Source organism: Mustela putorius, unplaced genomic scaffold, assembly GCF_011764305.1.
Source record: "Mustela putorius furo isolate JIRA1106 unplaced genomic scaffold, ASM1176430v1.1 tig00003901_pilon_pilon_pilon, whole genome shotgun sequence".
NCBI lineage: Eukaryota > Metazoa > Chordata > Mammalia > Carnivora > Mustelidae > Mustela > Mustela putorius.
Window position 1 is genome coordinate 19,208,339 of NW_025422049.1, and position 19,104 is coordinate 19,227,442.

General features: G+C 35.4%; 1 protein-coding gene across 3 annotated transcripts in view; it reads right to left on the minus strand.

The window, feature by feature from the left end:
• The window catches only part of RADX (RPA1 related single stranded DNA binding protein, X-linked), a 79,623-nt gene extending 72,317 nt beyond the window's left edge, over positions 1 to 7,306 (minus strand). For all 3 annotated transcript variants that reach the window (XM_013064856.2, XM_013064855.2, XM_013064854.2), the window contains exon 1: positions 6,519 to 7,306. In XM_013064856.2, coding sequence (XP_012920310.1) covers positions 6,519 to 7,161 — 643 coding nt within the window. In that variant the 5' untranslated portion in view covers positions 7,162 to 7,306. The remainder of the gene's footprint in view (positions 1 to 6,518) is intronic.
• Between the last annotated feature and the right edge of the window lie 11,798 nt (positions 7,307 to 19,104).

Here is a 19,104-nt window from a genome sequence, read left to right on the forward strand (position 1 = left end):
TTAATTTGTATTTATTCCAATATTTTATTTCACAAGGTATCTCCCACTTCCATTTTAATTTACCTAACATATTATCTACTTAACATTTTGGCATGAAAACCATAGTTGTAATTTCTTTTTAATAAGAATTTAAGTGGAATGTTGTAGTTACACCTGTATCATTAAAAAGAATACTGTTTTTAGTCTTCAGACATCTTGTATAATTTTCCTTTTATAGTCTTCCAAAACATTAATAGCGCAGTCATAGGTCCTAATATTTGCTTTTTAATTAGGTAAAATTATGGATCAACTCTGAATTACCTGAAATGTATGTGGAACACTCTTGGTCAATGAAGGCATGTCTACTTGCACTAACTAGAATAAATTCAAGAGTTATATGCTTTTGTAAAACCAGAGTTCTAAGAGCCACTGCTTTCACTATAATTGGGTCCACAGAGTCAGCTGTGATCAGACAACTGCCTGGTTAATATTTTCCCAGTTTGGGTTTTTAACTCACAAACTTCATAGAATATACATATCTCTCAAATCCAAAAAAGAAATTTCAGGCTATACACAGACAATGAAGAATCTGTATAAATTCATAGAAATGTGTGCATTTTTATAAGAATGAAAATAAATAAACTAGATATTCAATATTAAATGTTAGATAGCAAACGATGGAATAGTGATTCTAAAACTTTCTGGTCTCAGGAGACTTTCACATTCTTAAAAATTACTGAAGACCTCAAAAAGCTTTTATTTATGTGGGTAATAACACTTGCAATATTATAAAGTAAAACTAAGAAATAAAATATTATTCATTAACTCCCTTAAAAAGCAATAAGCCTATTATGTATTTTTATATATAAATACATATATATACATATACATCTATATATATATATATAATACATAATGAGGCTGTATTCTCTAAAACATACGTGAGATATATATGAGACTGTATTCTCTAAACAAGGAATCTAGTAAGAAGAGTGGCACTGATTTACATTTTTGTAAATCTTTTTAGTGTCTAGCTTAATAGAAGACACTGGATACTCATTTCTTTGGCATTCAGTCTGTTTCAATGTCACATATCTTGTAGCCTCTGGAAGACTCCACTGTATACTTTCAAAGAATTAGAGTGCTAAAAAGTAAATGAAGTCTTAGTGATATTATTATGAAAATAGTTCTGATGTGAATCCTTTGAAAAGGTCTTCAGGATATCTCTAGAGGTCCTTGAAGCATACAGTAAAAACCACTGCAAAAGAATAAAAATAAAATGGCACCATGTTCTAACTATTCATTTTACAAACATAGATAAGTCCTGAAAAATTATTACAAATGTAGTACACAGGAAAAAATCCATAAATCCAAATCATTTATCATGGCAAATATCCTCAAGCAAATACTCTCAAACCAAATACAGCAATATGCCAAATTACATCATGTCCAGGTTAAGTCCTAAACACCCTGTATCATTCAAGAGGAAGTTATAATAAATTGTGAATAATTCTGGATATTGACAAAAAAATCAAAGTTTAAATAACTTAGTTAAAACATTAAGGGTAACCTCTAGAAAAACACAAATTAATGTATAGCTTCTAAAGCACTGTAAGATAAAGGAGTTTAAATCTTGCAAAAGTAAAAAAAAATAATAATGCATGGCGTATAGCAAACAAAGTAGTTCTGCAAGAAGGGTATAAAAACATCATTAATGACTTTAATTGGATTAAATTCATCTCTTGAAAGAAAAAGAATTGGTTTGGGTTAAAAACCCAAAATCTTAGCTATGTATTTCTTTTAAAAGGCAAATGTAAAACAAAATAGGAAAAAGGAATGGACAAAGATACATACACTAGGTCAGTTCTCAAAAATGTGGCATTTGCACCAACAGGATCATTAACTACCAGTGAACTTCCTAGAAATGCAAATTCTAGGGCCCTACCACAGACCTACTGAATCAGAAACTGGTGGTGGGGCCCAGAAATCTGCATTTTAAAACGCCTGAAGTGATATGGATGCCCATTTATATGTGAGAACCACTGCCCAAAATGCCAACTACAAGACAGCAGCAGTAGTAAATAGTACTATCAAGGCAAAATAGAATTCCAGACACAAAAGAACAAAAAAATTTCATACTGATAAAAGGTTAAAAATTCACCAAGATTACTATGTTATGAAACTTTATACATTATAGTAACATCTAAATCAAAAACTTATAGAAATATAAAGAGAAATGAACAAAACCACATCATAAAGAGAAGGCAATATTCCTCTTGGAGAAATGGGCAAATAAAATAGATTTTAAAATAAGAATAATTTAAAAACTTGTTATAGGGGCGACCGGGTGGCTCTGTCGGTTGAGTCTGCCTTTGGCTCAGGTCATGATCCTGGGTCCTGGGATCAAGCTTCACATCTGGGTTCCCTGCTCTATGGGGAGTCGGTTTCTCCCACTCCCGCTGTCCCTTCTCACCCCTCCTTGTGCTCTCCCTCTCAAAGTAAATAAATAAAATCTTTTTAAAAACTTGTTATAAGAGACTTCATATCTAATAAGTAAGCTTTTTCTAAAATTTTGAGGGTTAAAGAGGAATTCAATTTTAAAATCAGAAAATGTAAATAATGAGTAAAAATAAAATCTCTACACTTCAAAACCTAGTGTACATAGCCAAAGCAGTTTCCATGAGAAATTTCAGAATTTCAAAAGCTTTTGGAATAAATAAACAAAGAAATAAGCGAACCAAGCGTTCAACTCAAGAAGGTAGTACAAAAAAGTATGAACAAAAGAAATACAAGAAGTTAAAGATGATAGTGTTAATTAAGTAGAAAATATCTCCCCAATAAAGACTTAATTAGCAAATCCAAAAGTCTTTTTATAAAATACTAATAAAACAGACAAGTCTCTGGCAAGGCTGACCATAACAAAGGGTAAATACATTTAAGAATGTAAAAGGGAATGAAACAAGACTAAAAAATTTAAAAAATATAAACTAAAATTTAAAAATAGAGACTACTGCATACAACTTGGAGATCTAGGTGAAATGGTATTTTCTAGTAAAATATCAACTCTCACAAATGGACTCAAGAAGAAGAGTCATTAATTTCATTACTTTTTCTGAGAAACTGAAAAGGAGTTATTCTCTCAACCCCCATCCTGGCCCAAGGCCCCAGGTTCTAATAGTTTTAGAGATAAATTCTACCAAACCTTCAATGAACAAATATTTTCTGTAAGCACAGAAAAACAAGCAAGTTTCCCAACTCATTCTACTAGGCTAATATTAATTGAACTGGTATCAATATGAGGTTAAAATATAGTAAATCCCTAAAAAACAAAACCTATGGAATAAATTCACTTTAAATATACAGATGTAAATACAACAACCATGACCAAGTAGAGATATAAAAGTAGTTCAACATTAGAAAATCCATCAATGTAATTTATTTAATGCGTTTCTTTATTCAATAAACACTTATTGAAAGCACTCAGCAGACACCGTTCTGGGTGTAAGAGAAATGCGCCACAGCAGTGAAAAAAACAGAAGCCTTGCCCTCATGAATCTTATAAACCAGTGGGAGGAAAAAGAAAACAGAATTAATAATTTCAGAATGTTATCAATTCTATGAAGGGCATTTCCATGGTGATGCAATAAATAATAATGAATGAGGAGGGAACACATATTTAAACAACCCTTTCTAACGTGTTTTATATATTTGAGTTGAAACCTGAAGATGGGAAGGAACTTTCCAGAAAGAGGAAAAAACAGGAGCAACTGACTAGAGGCAAGACAGAACAAGGAGGTTTGAGATAAAAAATAAGGCTCATATTTTGGAAATAAAATGGTGGAGGTGAGGGATTAGAGAGGTGAACAAGGGGATTCAGTAAGGCAGGGGTCTATAAACTATAGCCCCTGAGCTAAATCTGGCTTGCTGCCAGGTTTTGTAAATAAAATTCTACTAAAAAACAGCCAAACCTATTAGCTTACATATTGCCCATGGCTGCTTTTGCTATACTCTGGCCAAGTTGAATAGCTGTGATTATGTGTCTGAAAAAGGCAAAAAGATTCACTATCTGGTCATTTAAAGCAAGTTCGTCCACACCACAGGGCCTTGCTCACCCTGATAGGAGGTCTGGATTGTTGTCTAAGTGCAATGGGGAGCCACTGCAGAGATTTAGACAGGAGACAGGCATGATCTAACATCCATTTTGAAAAGCTGTCTTTGAGATCACAATATTGGTTACCTTTGGAGTAGGATATTGACCAGGAGAGGGCATTAGGGAGACTTCTGAGATGCTTACAATGTTCTGTGTCTTGATTTGGGGTGGGGTGGGGAGGTGGTTTCAAGCTTTAAGCTTTTTTTTTTTTTTTTTTAATTTCAAGCTGTATTTTTAAGACTTTAACACATTGTACATATCATGCCTTAATAGAAAAGTTTTTAAAAGCACAAAAATGCACCATAAACAAAGAGAAGAGGGAGTGTGAGAATGTAATCTGCAATATATAACAAATACTATCCATTAGCAAAGAATTCAGAAAAGTCAAGACATAATTTTAAATTAATATAATATGGGGAAATGGGCATTCATACATATGTTAGTGGGAATATAAATCAGTAAAACCTTTTCAGATGATTTGTCAATATCCATTACATGAAATAGTTTAAATACTGTTTAACTCAGCAATTTCACTTCTAGGAATCTATCCATCTCACAGAAATACTTAAACACAATGAACAAGTATGTGTATATCCTAATGATGTTCTGTGCTAGATCTAAAACTAAAAAACCAGTAACAGCCTAAAATTGATAATTAGCCATTCGCATGGACATGATTATATAAATTATGGTACACCCATAGTGTGGAAGTGTGTATGAGCAGATATACATTAAAGATGCTTGAGTAAGTGTAAACAGCAAATCATGCCACGCCATAGAATTTTTTTTTCGGTGATACGCACCAAACTGCTGAACCTTTGGAGTTTTGAGATCAAAGTTGAAGTCATAGGTAAAGGAGGTAAAGGGGTATTTCATTCCACCCCAACATTTTATTTTTCAAAATTTTAAACATACGGCAAACTTGAAAGAACACCAATATATGCCCACTTCTAGATTTTTGTGGTCAAAATTATGCTATACCTGGGTCTTACACATTTTTAATATACGTTTTATGTTTGCACAAATAAAGTGCTTTTAATATTATCATGCCCATAGGTGTTCAATAAATGTTTGCTTTTCAGTCTGTATTGCTATTTTTCTTGCTAGCCAACAATATACTTTTAAATATAGTTTGGATTTTTTAGCACCTAGACACTGCCTTTTGTAATAAAAATATGTATTCAATAATGGATATCACTTCCATAGTCAGAAAAATGAAATATATTTTTATAAATATTATTCCCTTCTTAATTCTTCTGGACACCAAATTTTTCATTTGTGTATTCAATCTTAAAAATAAAAATGGTCAACACTTAGGGTAGTAATGCAGTGCTGCCTTATTCCATGCTTGAGATAAAAATCATTCCATTATTTCATCTCTGAAATGACTATCTTGTTTTTAAAGCTTAAGTTATTTAAATCATCCTTGTCCACACGTTTCTATAACATCCTTTTTCCCTTATAACTGGATATTACTTTAATTTCATATTTTTGATCCAGTTGTCTTTTCACTTTCAAGCCTGTTGCTGATATACGTCATAGCAAGATTACGTATGAGCTAATACGACTGCAATGGAAAAAAAAAACCCTGAAAAACAGTAGATGTAGAAAATAACACCTTCCTTCCTTAAGTACTTTGTTTTATTTCTTTTTTTTTGCATTTAATTTGGTTCCCATTCCATACACGTACATGCCTATAGTATTATCATTCCCCTTCCATCTCTGATAAAATATGTTTTACAGCAGTTGCTGATGACGAACCGGCATTTTCAGGCTAACTTCCTACTTCTGGTACAGAAGAATTAAACTCGGGTCAGTATTGTCCGTGATACGCAATTAATAACATAAAAATGAAAATTCCAAGCCTGTCCACAAAAACCACACATTCAAAGAAGCAGTATTTACATAACTGCTACACTCTAAGCCATAAAAATGGCGTTTCATTAATGCAAGTTATTACGGAATACATCACAGAACATCCTTTTTTGAATGAAGGTTAAAACACGCAAAACCACAAATATTTATGACTTTTATGCCGAATTCAAATCTATACACTCGCCAGCCAAGACAGAAAAGTACTAGTTCCACAAGTGGAATGGGACTGAAATGAAGATAATTCCACCGGAGTCAAACGCACATACAAGTATGCATGCCAGATTAAATCTGAGATGTATTCAGACACTTCCTAAATGGTCATTTGAATAATCAAAGCAAGGAACGGTCTGTGCAAATTTATTAAGCGAGCGCCAATCCGACATCCAGGAGCACTTGTTTATTCCCACTCGCGGCTTGAAATGAACAATACCAAAGCACCCTCGTTTCCTTTCCCACTAACGCAAGCTCCCGAAAACTAATATTTTTAACCCCTCCGTCGTTCCCCATTACTTACTGTTAAAATTGTGTTCCTCAGGTTGCTTGTTGGTTAACCAGATATCTCCATACGGATCTTCGTTATTCCACAGGGGCAGGTAATGACTCTTCCCGCCTCTTAAAGGCCTCTCCGGTACCTCCTCGTGCGCACTATTTCTGAATGGAGTTTCTAGAGAAATAGCCTCTAGGGTCTCTCCACAGTGAACGTTATCTATGCACAGGATCCCCTGGCCTAACCTTCTTTCGTTGTAAAGACACGAGACTCTGGAAATTTTCATTTCTATGCCAACTTTAAGAATATTTTTATAGACGAGAAAGTTCAGGCTGGGGTCCAGGTAGCACTTCTCCTGGTACACCCCGTCTGAAATCGTCACATCATAGCAGTAAAGGGGAGGTTTGGGTATCCTGTCGCGCGGCTCATCCTCTAACAGGTACCTCTGGACGGCCAGCACAGCGACAGGCACCACCTCCGACGGGGTGACCCACTGCAGAGGTGAATCCGTTATCTGCTCGAGGACCTTTTGGATCCAGGACCTGCGCCCGCGGGAACCGGCCCTTCGGATCACCCCTCCCGGGACCCCAGCCCGATTTCTCTCAGGATTCGGAAAATCTAGACCGGCATGTGAGGGGCCGGCCTGAGGCTGACCTGACTCACCAGACATTGTCGGGTAACTGCGTACTCTCTTCACTCCCCAAAGCTAGTCTGCCCCGTCCAAAGCTGAGGACTGAGAAGCCGCGCGCTTGGGCGACGAGCGCTAGCTACTCTGCTCCCGCCGACTGGCAAAGCTCCGCCCCCGAAGCGAGGCTGCAAAGACGTGCCGCGTGCAGGCGTCAGCTCTCTCGCCCCACCCATCTCTCGGCGCGCTTCCAACTCGCCGGCACTGTTACTAGGCAGTCACACGCGCGGTTACGTAGCAGATCCTCCCACCTGGTGCCAGCCGGGTTGCCAGGGGAGGAGGAGGGGAGGGACGGTGTTGGTTGCCATGGTTCCCAAAACGTCGCATGAGGGAGGGGGAGGAGCACTCGTGGTCCTTCTAGAAAGGAGAGTGCTGAGAGGCAAGGGAAAAGAGAAAGTGGCTGGAAGCGGGGTATGTGTAGTCCTAGCTCAGGTGTTTGGGGGTTTGGGCCTTGGGCCTGCTACAGAAAGTAAATTAGAGTTCATTAATATACATGAATTCCATACCACAGGTCTCCTATAGTAGGAACGAAACCAGATAATGTATGCACAGCCTTCAGGAAAGTCTCCAGCACAAAAAGTCCTCCATAAACGTTAGTTGCTATTGCTATGAGTATTAGCATAATTGTCTGTAGTGACTCCCTGAGTGCAGGGTTGGTGAATAAGTGATTAAGTGCAAATGAAAACAGAAAATTATAGAACTGGCTTGGTAAAGAGCTGCCTTTAGGTTAGAATTTTTAAAATGTACGTATGTTTTATACAATATCTAGCTTAACAGACAACTAAGATAAAGAATGTCAGAAACTGCATTTCTGAACTACAAAAAATGTATGCGGTATGGCTATAAAGTGGAAAAGCTGATAAGAATTGTCCAAATTAAAAATAAGCCATTTGTTATATGTGCCCAGTTGTGCTAGTATACAGGCATACTTCTGAGATACTTCAGGTTCCATTTCAGAGCACTGCAATAAAGTGAATACGGCCATAAAGTGAGTCAAATGAATTTTTGGATTTTCCAATGCATAGAAGGTTATATTTATACTATACTGTAGTCTATTAAGTGTGCAAAAGCATCATGGCTAAAAAGAACATTGAACATACCTTAATTTAAGAATTATCACTAAAAATGCTGACCACAATCTGGGCTTCCAGCAAATCATTTTGCTGGTTGCCTCAGTGTTGATGGCTGCTCACTGGTCAGGTTAATTGATGCTGAAGGTTGGGGTGGCTATGGCAACTTCTCAAAATAAGACAAGGATGAAGTTTGTCCCATTGATTAACTCTTCCTTTCATGGATGATTTCTTGGTAGCATGAGATGCTGTTTGATAGCATTTTACCCACCATGGAACTTCCCTCAAAATTGGAATCAATCCTATCAAACCATGCCCCTGCATTATCAACCAAGTTTACATAATATTCTAAATCCTTCGTTGTCATTTCAACAGTCTTCATAGCATCTTCACCAGGAGTAGAGTCCATCTCAAGAAATCACTTTTGCTCATCCATAGGAAGCAACTCCGCATCCCTGAAAGTTTTATCATGAGCTTGCAGCAGTTCTATCACATCCTCAGGCTCTACTTCTAATTCTAGTTTTCTTGCTATTTCTGCCACATCTGAAGTTACTTTTCCCTCTGAAGTCTTGAACCTTCAAATTGGTGAAAACAAAACAAAACAAAACAAAACAAAAAAATAGAATACAGTAAAGTGAAGGGCAATAAAATGAGTGAATGTAGTAATTGTCCTAAGAATACTTTTCAAAGATGGTTATAGACTTGTTTGGATCATACTAATCTTCTTTTTCTATTTCATCATTGTTTATTAACTATTTATGAAGTCTCTACTATGAGGGAGGCACTGTTCTAGGCCATTGGGAATAACAATAGTTAGGCTCCTTTAGTCGAGCTTCTTATTTGCTTGGGCTGAAAACCCCCAACATTATTAATATTTAATAAATTCATTCATTCTGCAAATATGTCTAGAGTATCTGCTCTGGGCCAGGTACAATCTTGCTATACAGACCAAAAAAAAAAAAAAACATAATAAGGGGAAAGGGAATGGAAGGAGCAGGAGTTAATATTGTACATAGAGGAGTATGATGATTTGGAAAGGACTCTCTATTAAAAGGCTGAACAGAGTGGAGACTTACAAGAAGTGATGGAGTAGGTATATGGATATCTTGGGAAAGTACACTTAAATCTAAGGGAACAGCAAAAGCAGATTCCATGAAATAAAAGAATGCTTGGTATTTTCAAGGAAATGCAAAAGCCTTTGGCTGAGGTGGAAAGGTGAGGGGAGAGTGGTAGGAGATGAAGTCAGAGAGGTAGCAGGGCTCTGTTGGCTTTCCTCTGCTTCAAGCAGGAAGTTGAACCCCACTTCCTTCATGAAGACTCCCATCACCAATTCATTCTAGAATGAGCTCTCATTCATCAGTATCACCTTGTATGTATCACTCCTTTAGCATTTATCATCTAATACCTTGTAATTAAGAAACAAAACTTCTAATGTATGTAGTTTGTCCTTCTAACTAGGGTTTCTCAGCCTGGACACTCTTGACATTTGGGGACACAAAATTATTTGTTGTGGGGATGTCTTATACACTGGAGGATGTTTAGCAGTGTTCCCAGCCTCTACCAACCAGACACCAGTAGGACTAATCCTGCCTCCACCCAGCTCATGACAACCAAAAATATCTCCAGACGTGAACAAATGTCCCCTGAGGGACAGTAGGATTCCTGGTTAGGAACCACTAATTTAAATAGACTGTAAGCTTTTTAAGAGCAAAAACTGATTTATTCCTTTTGTTTTGTTTTGTTTTTCATAGTTCTTTCTTTACTGCCATGCATAAAAAACACTTGAATATTTTAAATAAATGGAACATGTAATTCCCACTGCCTCTTCAAAGAGAATATATATAAGCGTGCTTTTCTATAAACAAGTACAATAAACAAAAATCCAAACTCATGAAACACAAAAAAATTAAGATCCGTGAGTGTTGGCACTTTGTTGTATTTGCTATTGAATCACCAGTGCAAAAATAAGTATGTAGCATATAGTAGGTGCTCAATACTAAGTGTTAAATGAATAAATAAAGCTTTGAATTTTTATTGGATTTAATGCAAGAGACATTAAATATCAACTATCCCATTATTTATTCAAGAAGAGCTGGTTCAAAAATCATTCAAATCTGCTCCATCAGCACCCCTTGAACAATATACTAGGTGAAATTTATGCATAATAGTATTGTAGCATCATATTTAAATCTTTTCAGCTAATTCAAAAAGGTGAATACTTGCAGTGGTTCTCAGTAGTTAATTAGTGGAATCAGGAAAAAATAGCACCCATGTTTTTTGTTTTTTACAACACTACACACAATAAAGATGTACAGTGACTAAGGGCACACATCTGGAGTCTCAAATTGTTCTACTGACAATATGCTGATAGTGCCTATCCCTAATAACTAAGGTGTCTACTTGGGTAGTTATCATTCCTATGTATAAATGTTCCCCAGTGTGGCATTATAAGTGTCTGTTTTCAGGTTATTTACACAACAGAGTAATTAAATGACTTTTAGAGCCAATAATGGGTATCATTTAGGTTATTGATTTTTTTTCCTTCCCCTCAGATCTGGATTATCTGTTAAATCCCCCCCCTCCAAAGTATAAAATAGTAAGAGCAGAATAGATAATATTTAATTTTATCAAATGGTGATAGTCTAAGGTATTTGAAACACTTTAAATGAATCATAAAATCAATTTTGGTAGTCACTAAATTTGGTGTACAGATAACAGCCACATTAATTTTCCTCAACTTAAAAACTGGACTAATGAAAGTAGTCACGGTTGTTGAAAAATTAAGTTCATACGGATAAAGTGCTTAAAACAGTGTCTAGCACATACTAACAGTTCGATAAATGCTAGTGATTTTTAATATTATTTTAAAAAGGAGATAATGGCATAACATAAAATCATAAAATACTAGAACTGTAGGAGCCATTAGATAGGCGCTAGTTCAGTGTTCTTCAAACTTCGTTGTGAGGCATTAATGAGGGCATGAAGTCAATAACTGGTCATAACCAGAAATTAAAAATATTTTAAAAAAAAGAACAGAAGATGTCAGAATGTATCATATAAAATAAGGGTAAGTATTGTTTCATAAAATTTTTGTTTCAGATTTGTTGGGGTGTTAGATTCTGGCCAGAAAAGCTTAAAAAAACTGCTATAGTTTACCCCCTTTTACTACACATGAAGAAATTGAGGCCTAGAAAAGGGAATTCACATGACAAGACCACCCAGTGATAATTGACAGAGAATCTGAACTACTGATTACCAAGACAATGTCCTTTCCTGAATGATCTCCCAAATAGATCGATGTTCTAGTTGAAAAGGCTTATTTTATTATAATTTTGGTTATTTTTATTTGAATAATCTTGCTTAATCTTCTCATTCATTTCATTATTCTTTCGTTTATTTGCATTCGGGAACAAGTCAATATCATTTCCAGGCCTGAGGCATCGGGCACTGGAGGTGCACTTGCAGGTTCATCTCATTCGTAAGATTATGACAGTGTAGGTAGAGATGTGGGGGAGGAAGAAAAAGAAGTGGCATGACTAGTTGGTGTTAAAGGGATGTGGAGAGTTCGGATGCTATCTCAAAGAGTATTTAGGTAAGCTCTCTAAACATCACCACGGTAACAAAAGAGGGCCTGAGGGTGGCTGCCTGGCAACCAGAGCACTACAACCTCCAGCTCAGTGCTGCCCTTTTCCAACATCTTTCATTTTAAAGACTGCTCTTGATGATTTTATTAACTACATATCCTCCGTGTGCAAGGATGAATCAGCATAGTTTACAATACCCCCTAGCTCACTGGAATCGAGAATGTTCCTATGTTCCCTTTCTATCTGATAGCAAATATGTTTTGATTTATTTGTTGGCTATATATTTAGAAACAAAGGTCTCTAACACAAGCTCACTGTATCAGAGGTTTTTAGGCTCCTTCTGACCCTCAGGAACTCAGATAAAGCTCGTATTTGTCCCCATGCTTTTGTTTATTCTATGTACATATTAGATGCACAATAAATAGTTAATTGATGCTCTTCCCCCTTCCCTTCTGTCCATTCAAATCCTACTGTTTTTTTTTTTTAAATAGAGCTCAGTATGTTAGCTTTTCTTCTGAATCTCAGTATTATATATGTGTAAGAGACCTGGATTTTAGCATATGGATTTGATCGGTTTTAATTTATTAGGTCTTTGCTTCCCTGCTTTAGAAAGGGAGACTGCCAGTAAATTCCCAGGATTCTACAGATTATTTTATTCCTGTTTATCCTCAATTGTGGTATCTAGCATGCTCCAGTGTTTATATTTCTCCTCTCAAGAATTTCTTTTTGTTGAAATGTGTGGATAAAATTTGATGACGTTTTGGAAATACAAACATCTGTGTGTTTACTGGGTTGCCTTACCTGAAATTGACCTGGGCCAGAAAGTTGGAACTCAATAGGCTATTTACCTAAAGATGTCTATGTTAATTTATTTTAAAAATAGCAGCTTTATTGAAATATAAATCACGGAACACATAATTCACCCACTTAAAGTGGAAAACTCCATTGTTTTTAGTATACTCAAAAGATTATACAACCATCACCAAAATCTAACTTTAGAATATTTTATGATCCTATAAAGAAGTCCAATACATATTACTAGTGATTCCCAATTCCCACTTCCTGCCCCAGCCACTGCAAACACTAATCTACTTTCTGTCACTATGAATTTTCTTATTCTGGGCATTTCATATAAAGGGAAACATAACATAGTGTTTGGCTTCTTTCACTTAGCATAATGGTTTCAAGTTTCATCCATGTATCATACTTGATTATTTGTTTTTGTTGAATATTTCATTTTATAGCTATATTACACTATGTTCATTTATTTCTCAGCTGATGAACATTTGAACTGTTTCCACTTTTTGCTATTGTGAATAAAGCTACTATGAATATTAGTGGATGAGATTTCATGGGTACATATGTTTTCAAATTTCTTGTATAAATACCTGGGACTGAAATCTTTGGTTCATATGGCAACTCTATTTTTAACTTTTCAAGGAACTGCCAAATTGTATTCCAAAGTGTTACTCCATTTTACATCCCCACCAGCAATATGTAAGAATTTCAGTTCTTCCATATCTTTGCCAACATTTGTTATTTTCCGTCTTAGTTTATTGTAGCCATCCTACTGGGTGTGAAATGGTATTTCATTGTGGTTTTCACTTGCATTTCTGTAATGACTAATAATTTTCAGCATCTTTTAAGTGCTTATTATTGACCATTTTTATATATTCTTTGGTGGAATGTCAATTCAGATCCTTTGCTTATTTTTAAATTGAGTTATTTATTTTTTTATTCTTGAGACATAAAAGGTCTTTATGTATTCTATGCCTTCTGGATATAAGCCACTTACCAGGTATGTGGTTTGCAGAAATTTTCTTTGATTGCTGTGGGTTGTCTTTTCACTTTCTTGATGTAGTCCTTCAAAGAATAAAAATTTTTAATTCACATATACATATACACACACATAAATGTATATATATATATATAAACTTTTCTTGTTTGTGTGTTTGATATCACATCTAAGAAACTATTGCCTAATCCAAGGTTCAAAGACTTACTCTTATGTTTTTTTAACTAAAAGTTTTAACTAAGACTAAAAGTTTTAACAAAAAGTTAGATTTTTAATTTATTTTTTATTTTTTATTTTTTTTATTTATTTGAGAGAGAGACAGTGAGAGAGAGCATGAGAGGTGAGAAGATCAGAGGGAGAAGCAGACTCCCCATGGAGCTGGGAGCCTGATGCGGGACTCGATCCCGGGACTCCGGGACCGTGACCTGAGCCGAAGGCAGTTGCTTAACCAACTGAGCCACCCAGGCGCCCCAAAAGTTCGATTTTTAGTGGTTACATTTAAGTCTATGTTCTATATTTAGTTAATTTTTTAAATGTGATGTGAAGTAGGTGGATGGATCTAGGTGTTCCATCACCATTTGTTGAAAAGACCTCCTTCCCCATTGAGCTGTCTTGCTACTGTTGTAAAAAAAAAAAAAATAATAACCATAATTTTAAGGTTATTTCTGAACTCTCAATACTATTCCTATGATTTATAGATCTATTCTTTTTTTCAAAAGATTTTATTCATTTATTTGTCAGAGAGAGAGAGAAGGGGCACAAGCAGGCGGAGGGGAGAAGGCTCCCCGCTGAACAAAGAGCCTGCTGCGGGACTCGATCCCAGGACCCTGAGATCATGACCTGAGCTGAAGGCAGGCACTTAACTGACTGAGCCACCCAGGTGTCCCTATGGATCTGTTCTTATGCCAGTGCTCCACAGTCTTGATAGCTGTTGTGTCTTTGTAGTCATTTTGAAATTGGAAAGTGTCAATGCTCCAGTTTTGTTCCTCTATTCTAAGATTATTTTAACGATTCTGGATCTCTTACATTTGCATGGGAATTTCAGGATTAGCTTATCAAATCCTGCAAAAATGACAGCTGTTATTTTGAATTGGAGGGATTACTCTATTCATATTTTTCCGTCTTTATTGAGATATAATTGACATATAGCTTTGTTTAAGATGTACTATGTGGTATCTGATACACGTATATATTGTGAACTGATTATAATAAGGTTGTTTAACACAACCTTCATCTCTCATGATTACAATTTTTCATAGATTTTATGTTGAGAACACTTAAGATTTACCCTCTTAGCAACTTTCAAGTATTCATTATAGTATTATTAACTATAATTATCATACTGCACATTAGATCTTCCGTACTTATTCCTCTTAAAACTGGAAGTTTGTAGTTTTTGACCAACATCTCCTCATCTATCCCACCCCACAGCCCACAGCCCTGGCAACCACCAATCTACTTTGCTTCTATGATTTTGGCTTTTGTAGATTCCACATATAAGGGAGATTATATAGTATTTGTCTTTCTCTAACTTCTTTCACTTAGCAAAATTCTCTTAAGGTTTATCTATGTCATCACAAATGGCAGGATTTCCTTTTTTATGGCTGAAACATACAATACTATATTACATGTATATGTATATATATCTGCAAAGAAGTATGTTCAACATTCTGCATGAAATTTCCTTTTGAGGCATTACCTGACTCTTAACTTGTGCTTGTTCAGGGTGAGAGGCAAAGAAACCAACATATTGGGAGATGGAGAGCAGAAGTGAGTTGGAGGAAATCAGATGGGGAGACAAACCATGAAAAACTGTGGATTCTGAGAAACAAACTGAGGGTTTTAGAGGGGAGAGGGGTGGGGGGTTGGGTGAGCCAGTGATGGGTGTTAAGGAGGGCACGTATTGCATGGATCACTGGGTGTGGTGCATAAACAATTCATTTTGGAACACACACACACAAAATTAAATTAAATTAAATTTTTAAAAAAGAAGCCAAGCATAAAGCAGCTGATAAAATTTGACAAAGCTAAACAGAGTCATAATATCACAGGATGCTAGGAAGGCAAAAGAGGAATTCAGGAATCTCCAAAGTACCCTAGTAAACAACCTCAGGTTTTAGTTGAGCCCCAGGAAGTGTTACACCATGTGAGTAAGGGTAAACTGGCAATAGACCAGCTTCAACTGCATTAAGATGATCTAATCTCACTACACCTATGGTTTAGAAAAAAAAAAAAAACAACACTTTATCTTCTTCTGAGGAAGATACCATTTAGAACCACTACAATTTTCTATGCAGGAAGTTTAGAATTCAATGAAGAAATTACCAGATATGCTAGGAAAGAGGACCAAATGACAAAAAAAATCAAGAAAACAAACAACAAAAACAAACATTGGTGATTAAAAAGTTGGAGTAAACAGACTGAATGGCCTTTAAAATAACTATGAATAATATGTTCAATAAATAAATGATTTAATTTATTAATTTATTAATCACATAACTGAAATTAAGAATTCAATGGATACATTTCACAAAGATTATGCAGAACAGAAGAGAGGATTACTGGACAGGACAGTAATAGGTCTAGTATCCAGACTAAAGCTCAGAGAGAAAATCATTGGATAATATAGAAAAAAGAATGAGATGGAGATAGCATAGTAGAAAGATCTAAGATATATGTACCTGGAACCTGAGAACAAGAGAGAAAGAGTGAAAAAACAGTATTTGAAGAAATACTTCTGAAGGCTTTTTTTTTTTGTTAGACAGAAGAAAGTTCTCAAGCTACATGTTCTAGATGCTGTATGAATCTAAAGCAGCATAATGACTATGGCAGGCAGACTAATTCATCCCCCCAAATGTCCACATCCTAATCCTCAGAACGGTGTGTGTATTATGTTACATGGTAAAAGGAATTAAAGTTGTAGATGAAGTCAGTGTTGTTCATCAACTGAATTTAAATAAGAAATATCTCCTGGACCTAGGTGGGCTCTTAAAAGTGGAAGAGAAAAGCAGCCATGAAAGATGTGAAATGGGGACTTGAACAGTCATTGTTGGCTTTAAAGATGGAAGAGGGGGGCGCCTGGGTGGCTCAGCGGGTTAAGCCTCTGCCTTCAGCTCAGGTCATAATCTCAGGGTCCTGGGATCGAGTTCCGCATCAGGCTCTCTGCTTGGCAGGGAGCCTGCTTCCTCCTCTCTCTCTGCCTGCCTCTCTGCCTACTTATGATCTCTCTCTGTCAAATAAATAAAGAAAATCTTAAAAAAAAAAAAGATAGAAGAGGGGATCACAAGCCAAGGAATGCAGGTGGTCTCTAGAATTTGGAAATGGCCCTTAGCTTACAGCCTGCAATATTGGGCCCTCAGTCCTGTAAGCACAAGGAATTGAATTCTGTGAACAGCTTAAGTGAATAAAAAAAAATGGATTTTCCTCTAGGGCCTTCAGAATGAAACTCATCCCTACTGAACTTTGTATTAGCTATTGAGACACATACTGGACTTCTGGCCTACAGAACTACAAGACAGCAAATTTGTATTTTTTAAGTCACTACACTTATAATAATTTTTATGGCAACAATAGAAAACTAATATAGTGAGGAAGAAAACCAGATATAGGTAAATTGAAATAAAACTGAAAGGTACCAGAAACAAAGAGAACAATTTTACAGTAACTAGAGAACAAAGACATATGATCTTTGCAGGAGCAACAATAATCTTGACAACTGAATTTTTAAAAGAAATAATGAAAGAAGAAAATGACCTGATATTTCCAAAGTGCTGAGCAAAATATGTTCTGACCAGGCAAAAATTCTTTCAAAATGAAGGTGAATCAAAAAGTTTTAATAGAAACACAAAAATTGAGAGAATTTCCAACTATCAGACTGGCACTAAAAGAAATACTAAAGGGAGTTATTTAGGCAAAAGGAAAATGATCCCAAATGGAAACAAGGTGATTTAAGAAGGAATGAAGAACACCAAAAGAGTTAATATAAATCTACATAAATATTGTCTATTCAAAAAAACAACAATGGTATCTTTTGGAGTTTAAAATACATGTACAATTAAAATACATGATAATAGCACAAAAGATGAGAAGGTGTAAGTGGAATTGAAGTGTTATGAGGATCTTACCTTGTCTGGAAAGTGGTAAAAGCACTATCTTAACGTATATTTTACTAAGCCAAGAAGGATGTTGTAATTGTGAGAAACAAACTATTAGTAAAAAAAAAAATCACAGAGAAGCAACAAGTGTGTTAAAAATGAAATAATAAACAACTAGTTAATCTAAAGGAAATCAGTAAGGGAGAAAAAAACAGAATAAAGAAGGGAGGGCAAATAGAAAATGAGTAGTAAAATGGTAGATTAAAACCCAAATTTCTCAGTAATCACATTAAATACAAATGGAGTAAGTACTGCAACTGAAAAAACAAGATTGTCAGACTGGATAAAAAAAATTACAATTATGTGTGACTTATAACAGACATACTTTAAATAAGACATAGAAAGTTTGAAAGTAAGTGTTGAAAAAGAATAACATGCAAACATGAACAAAAATAAGGCAGCTATAGTTAACTATAAGACAAATAAGACTTTAAGCCAAAAAGCATTATGAGAGATATTAGATATATCACAATGATTAAAGAATCAATTCAGTAAGTTAGAGAAAAACTTAAGTGGTATGCATAAAATAAAATAGCTCCAAGATGTATTAAGTGAAAGCTGACAGAACTCTAAACATAAATAGATAAATCTACAAACATGCGTAGAGATTTTGAATAAGCAGACAAAATAAAAGGTATGGGTACAGAAGCATGAACAAGACTAACAAATATATCCTAACATATTTAGAACATTATATGCAATAAATGTATAATACACACTCTTTTCAAATTGTTCCTGGACTATTTATCAAAACTGACCATATACTGAGCCACAAAGCAATTCTCAACAAATTTCAAGTGGCTGAAATCAGAGTATATTCTCTGACCACAGTGGAATTAAGGTAGAAATCAGTAACAAAAAGACTAGAACTCTCCAAATATTGAGAAATTAAGCAATATGATTCTAAATAACCCAATATCAAAAATTCAAAATGGAAATTAGAGCCGTGCCTGGGGGACTGAGTCAGTTAAGTATCAAACTCTTGGTTTCAGCTCAGGTCATGATTTCAGGTCATGAGATTGAGTTCTGCATGGGCTCTGTGATGGGAGTGGAGGTTGCTTAAGATTTTTTCTCTTCCTCTCTCTCTGTCCCTCCCTCCCTCACACACCTGCATGAGCTCTCTCTCTCTTTACAAAAAATAAAATAAAATAGAAACTATAAAATATTTTGAATTGACTTATAATAAAACTGACATTATAACTTGTCTAGTGCATCTAAAGCAGTATTTAGAGAGATAGCTTTAAAGCCTTATATGTATATATTAGAAAGGGTGAAAGGCTAAAAATCAATGATGTAAACATCCACCTCAATAAGGTTAAAAAAAA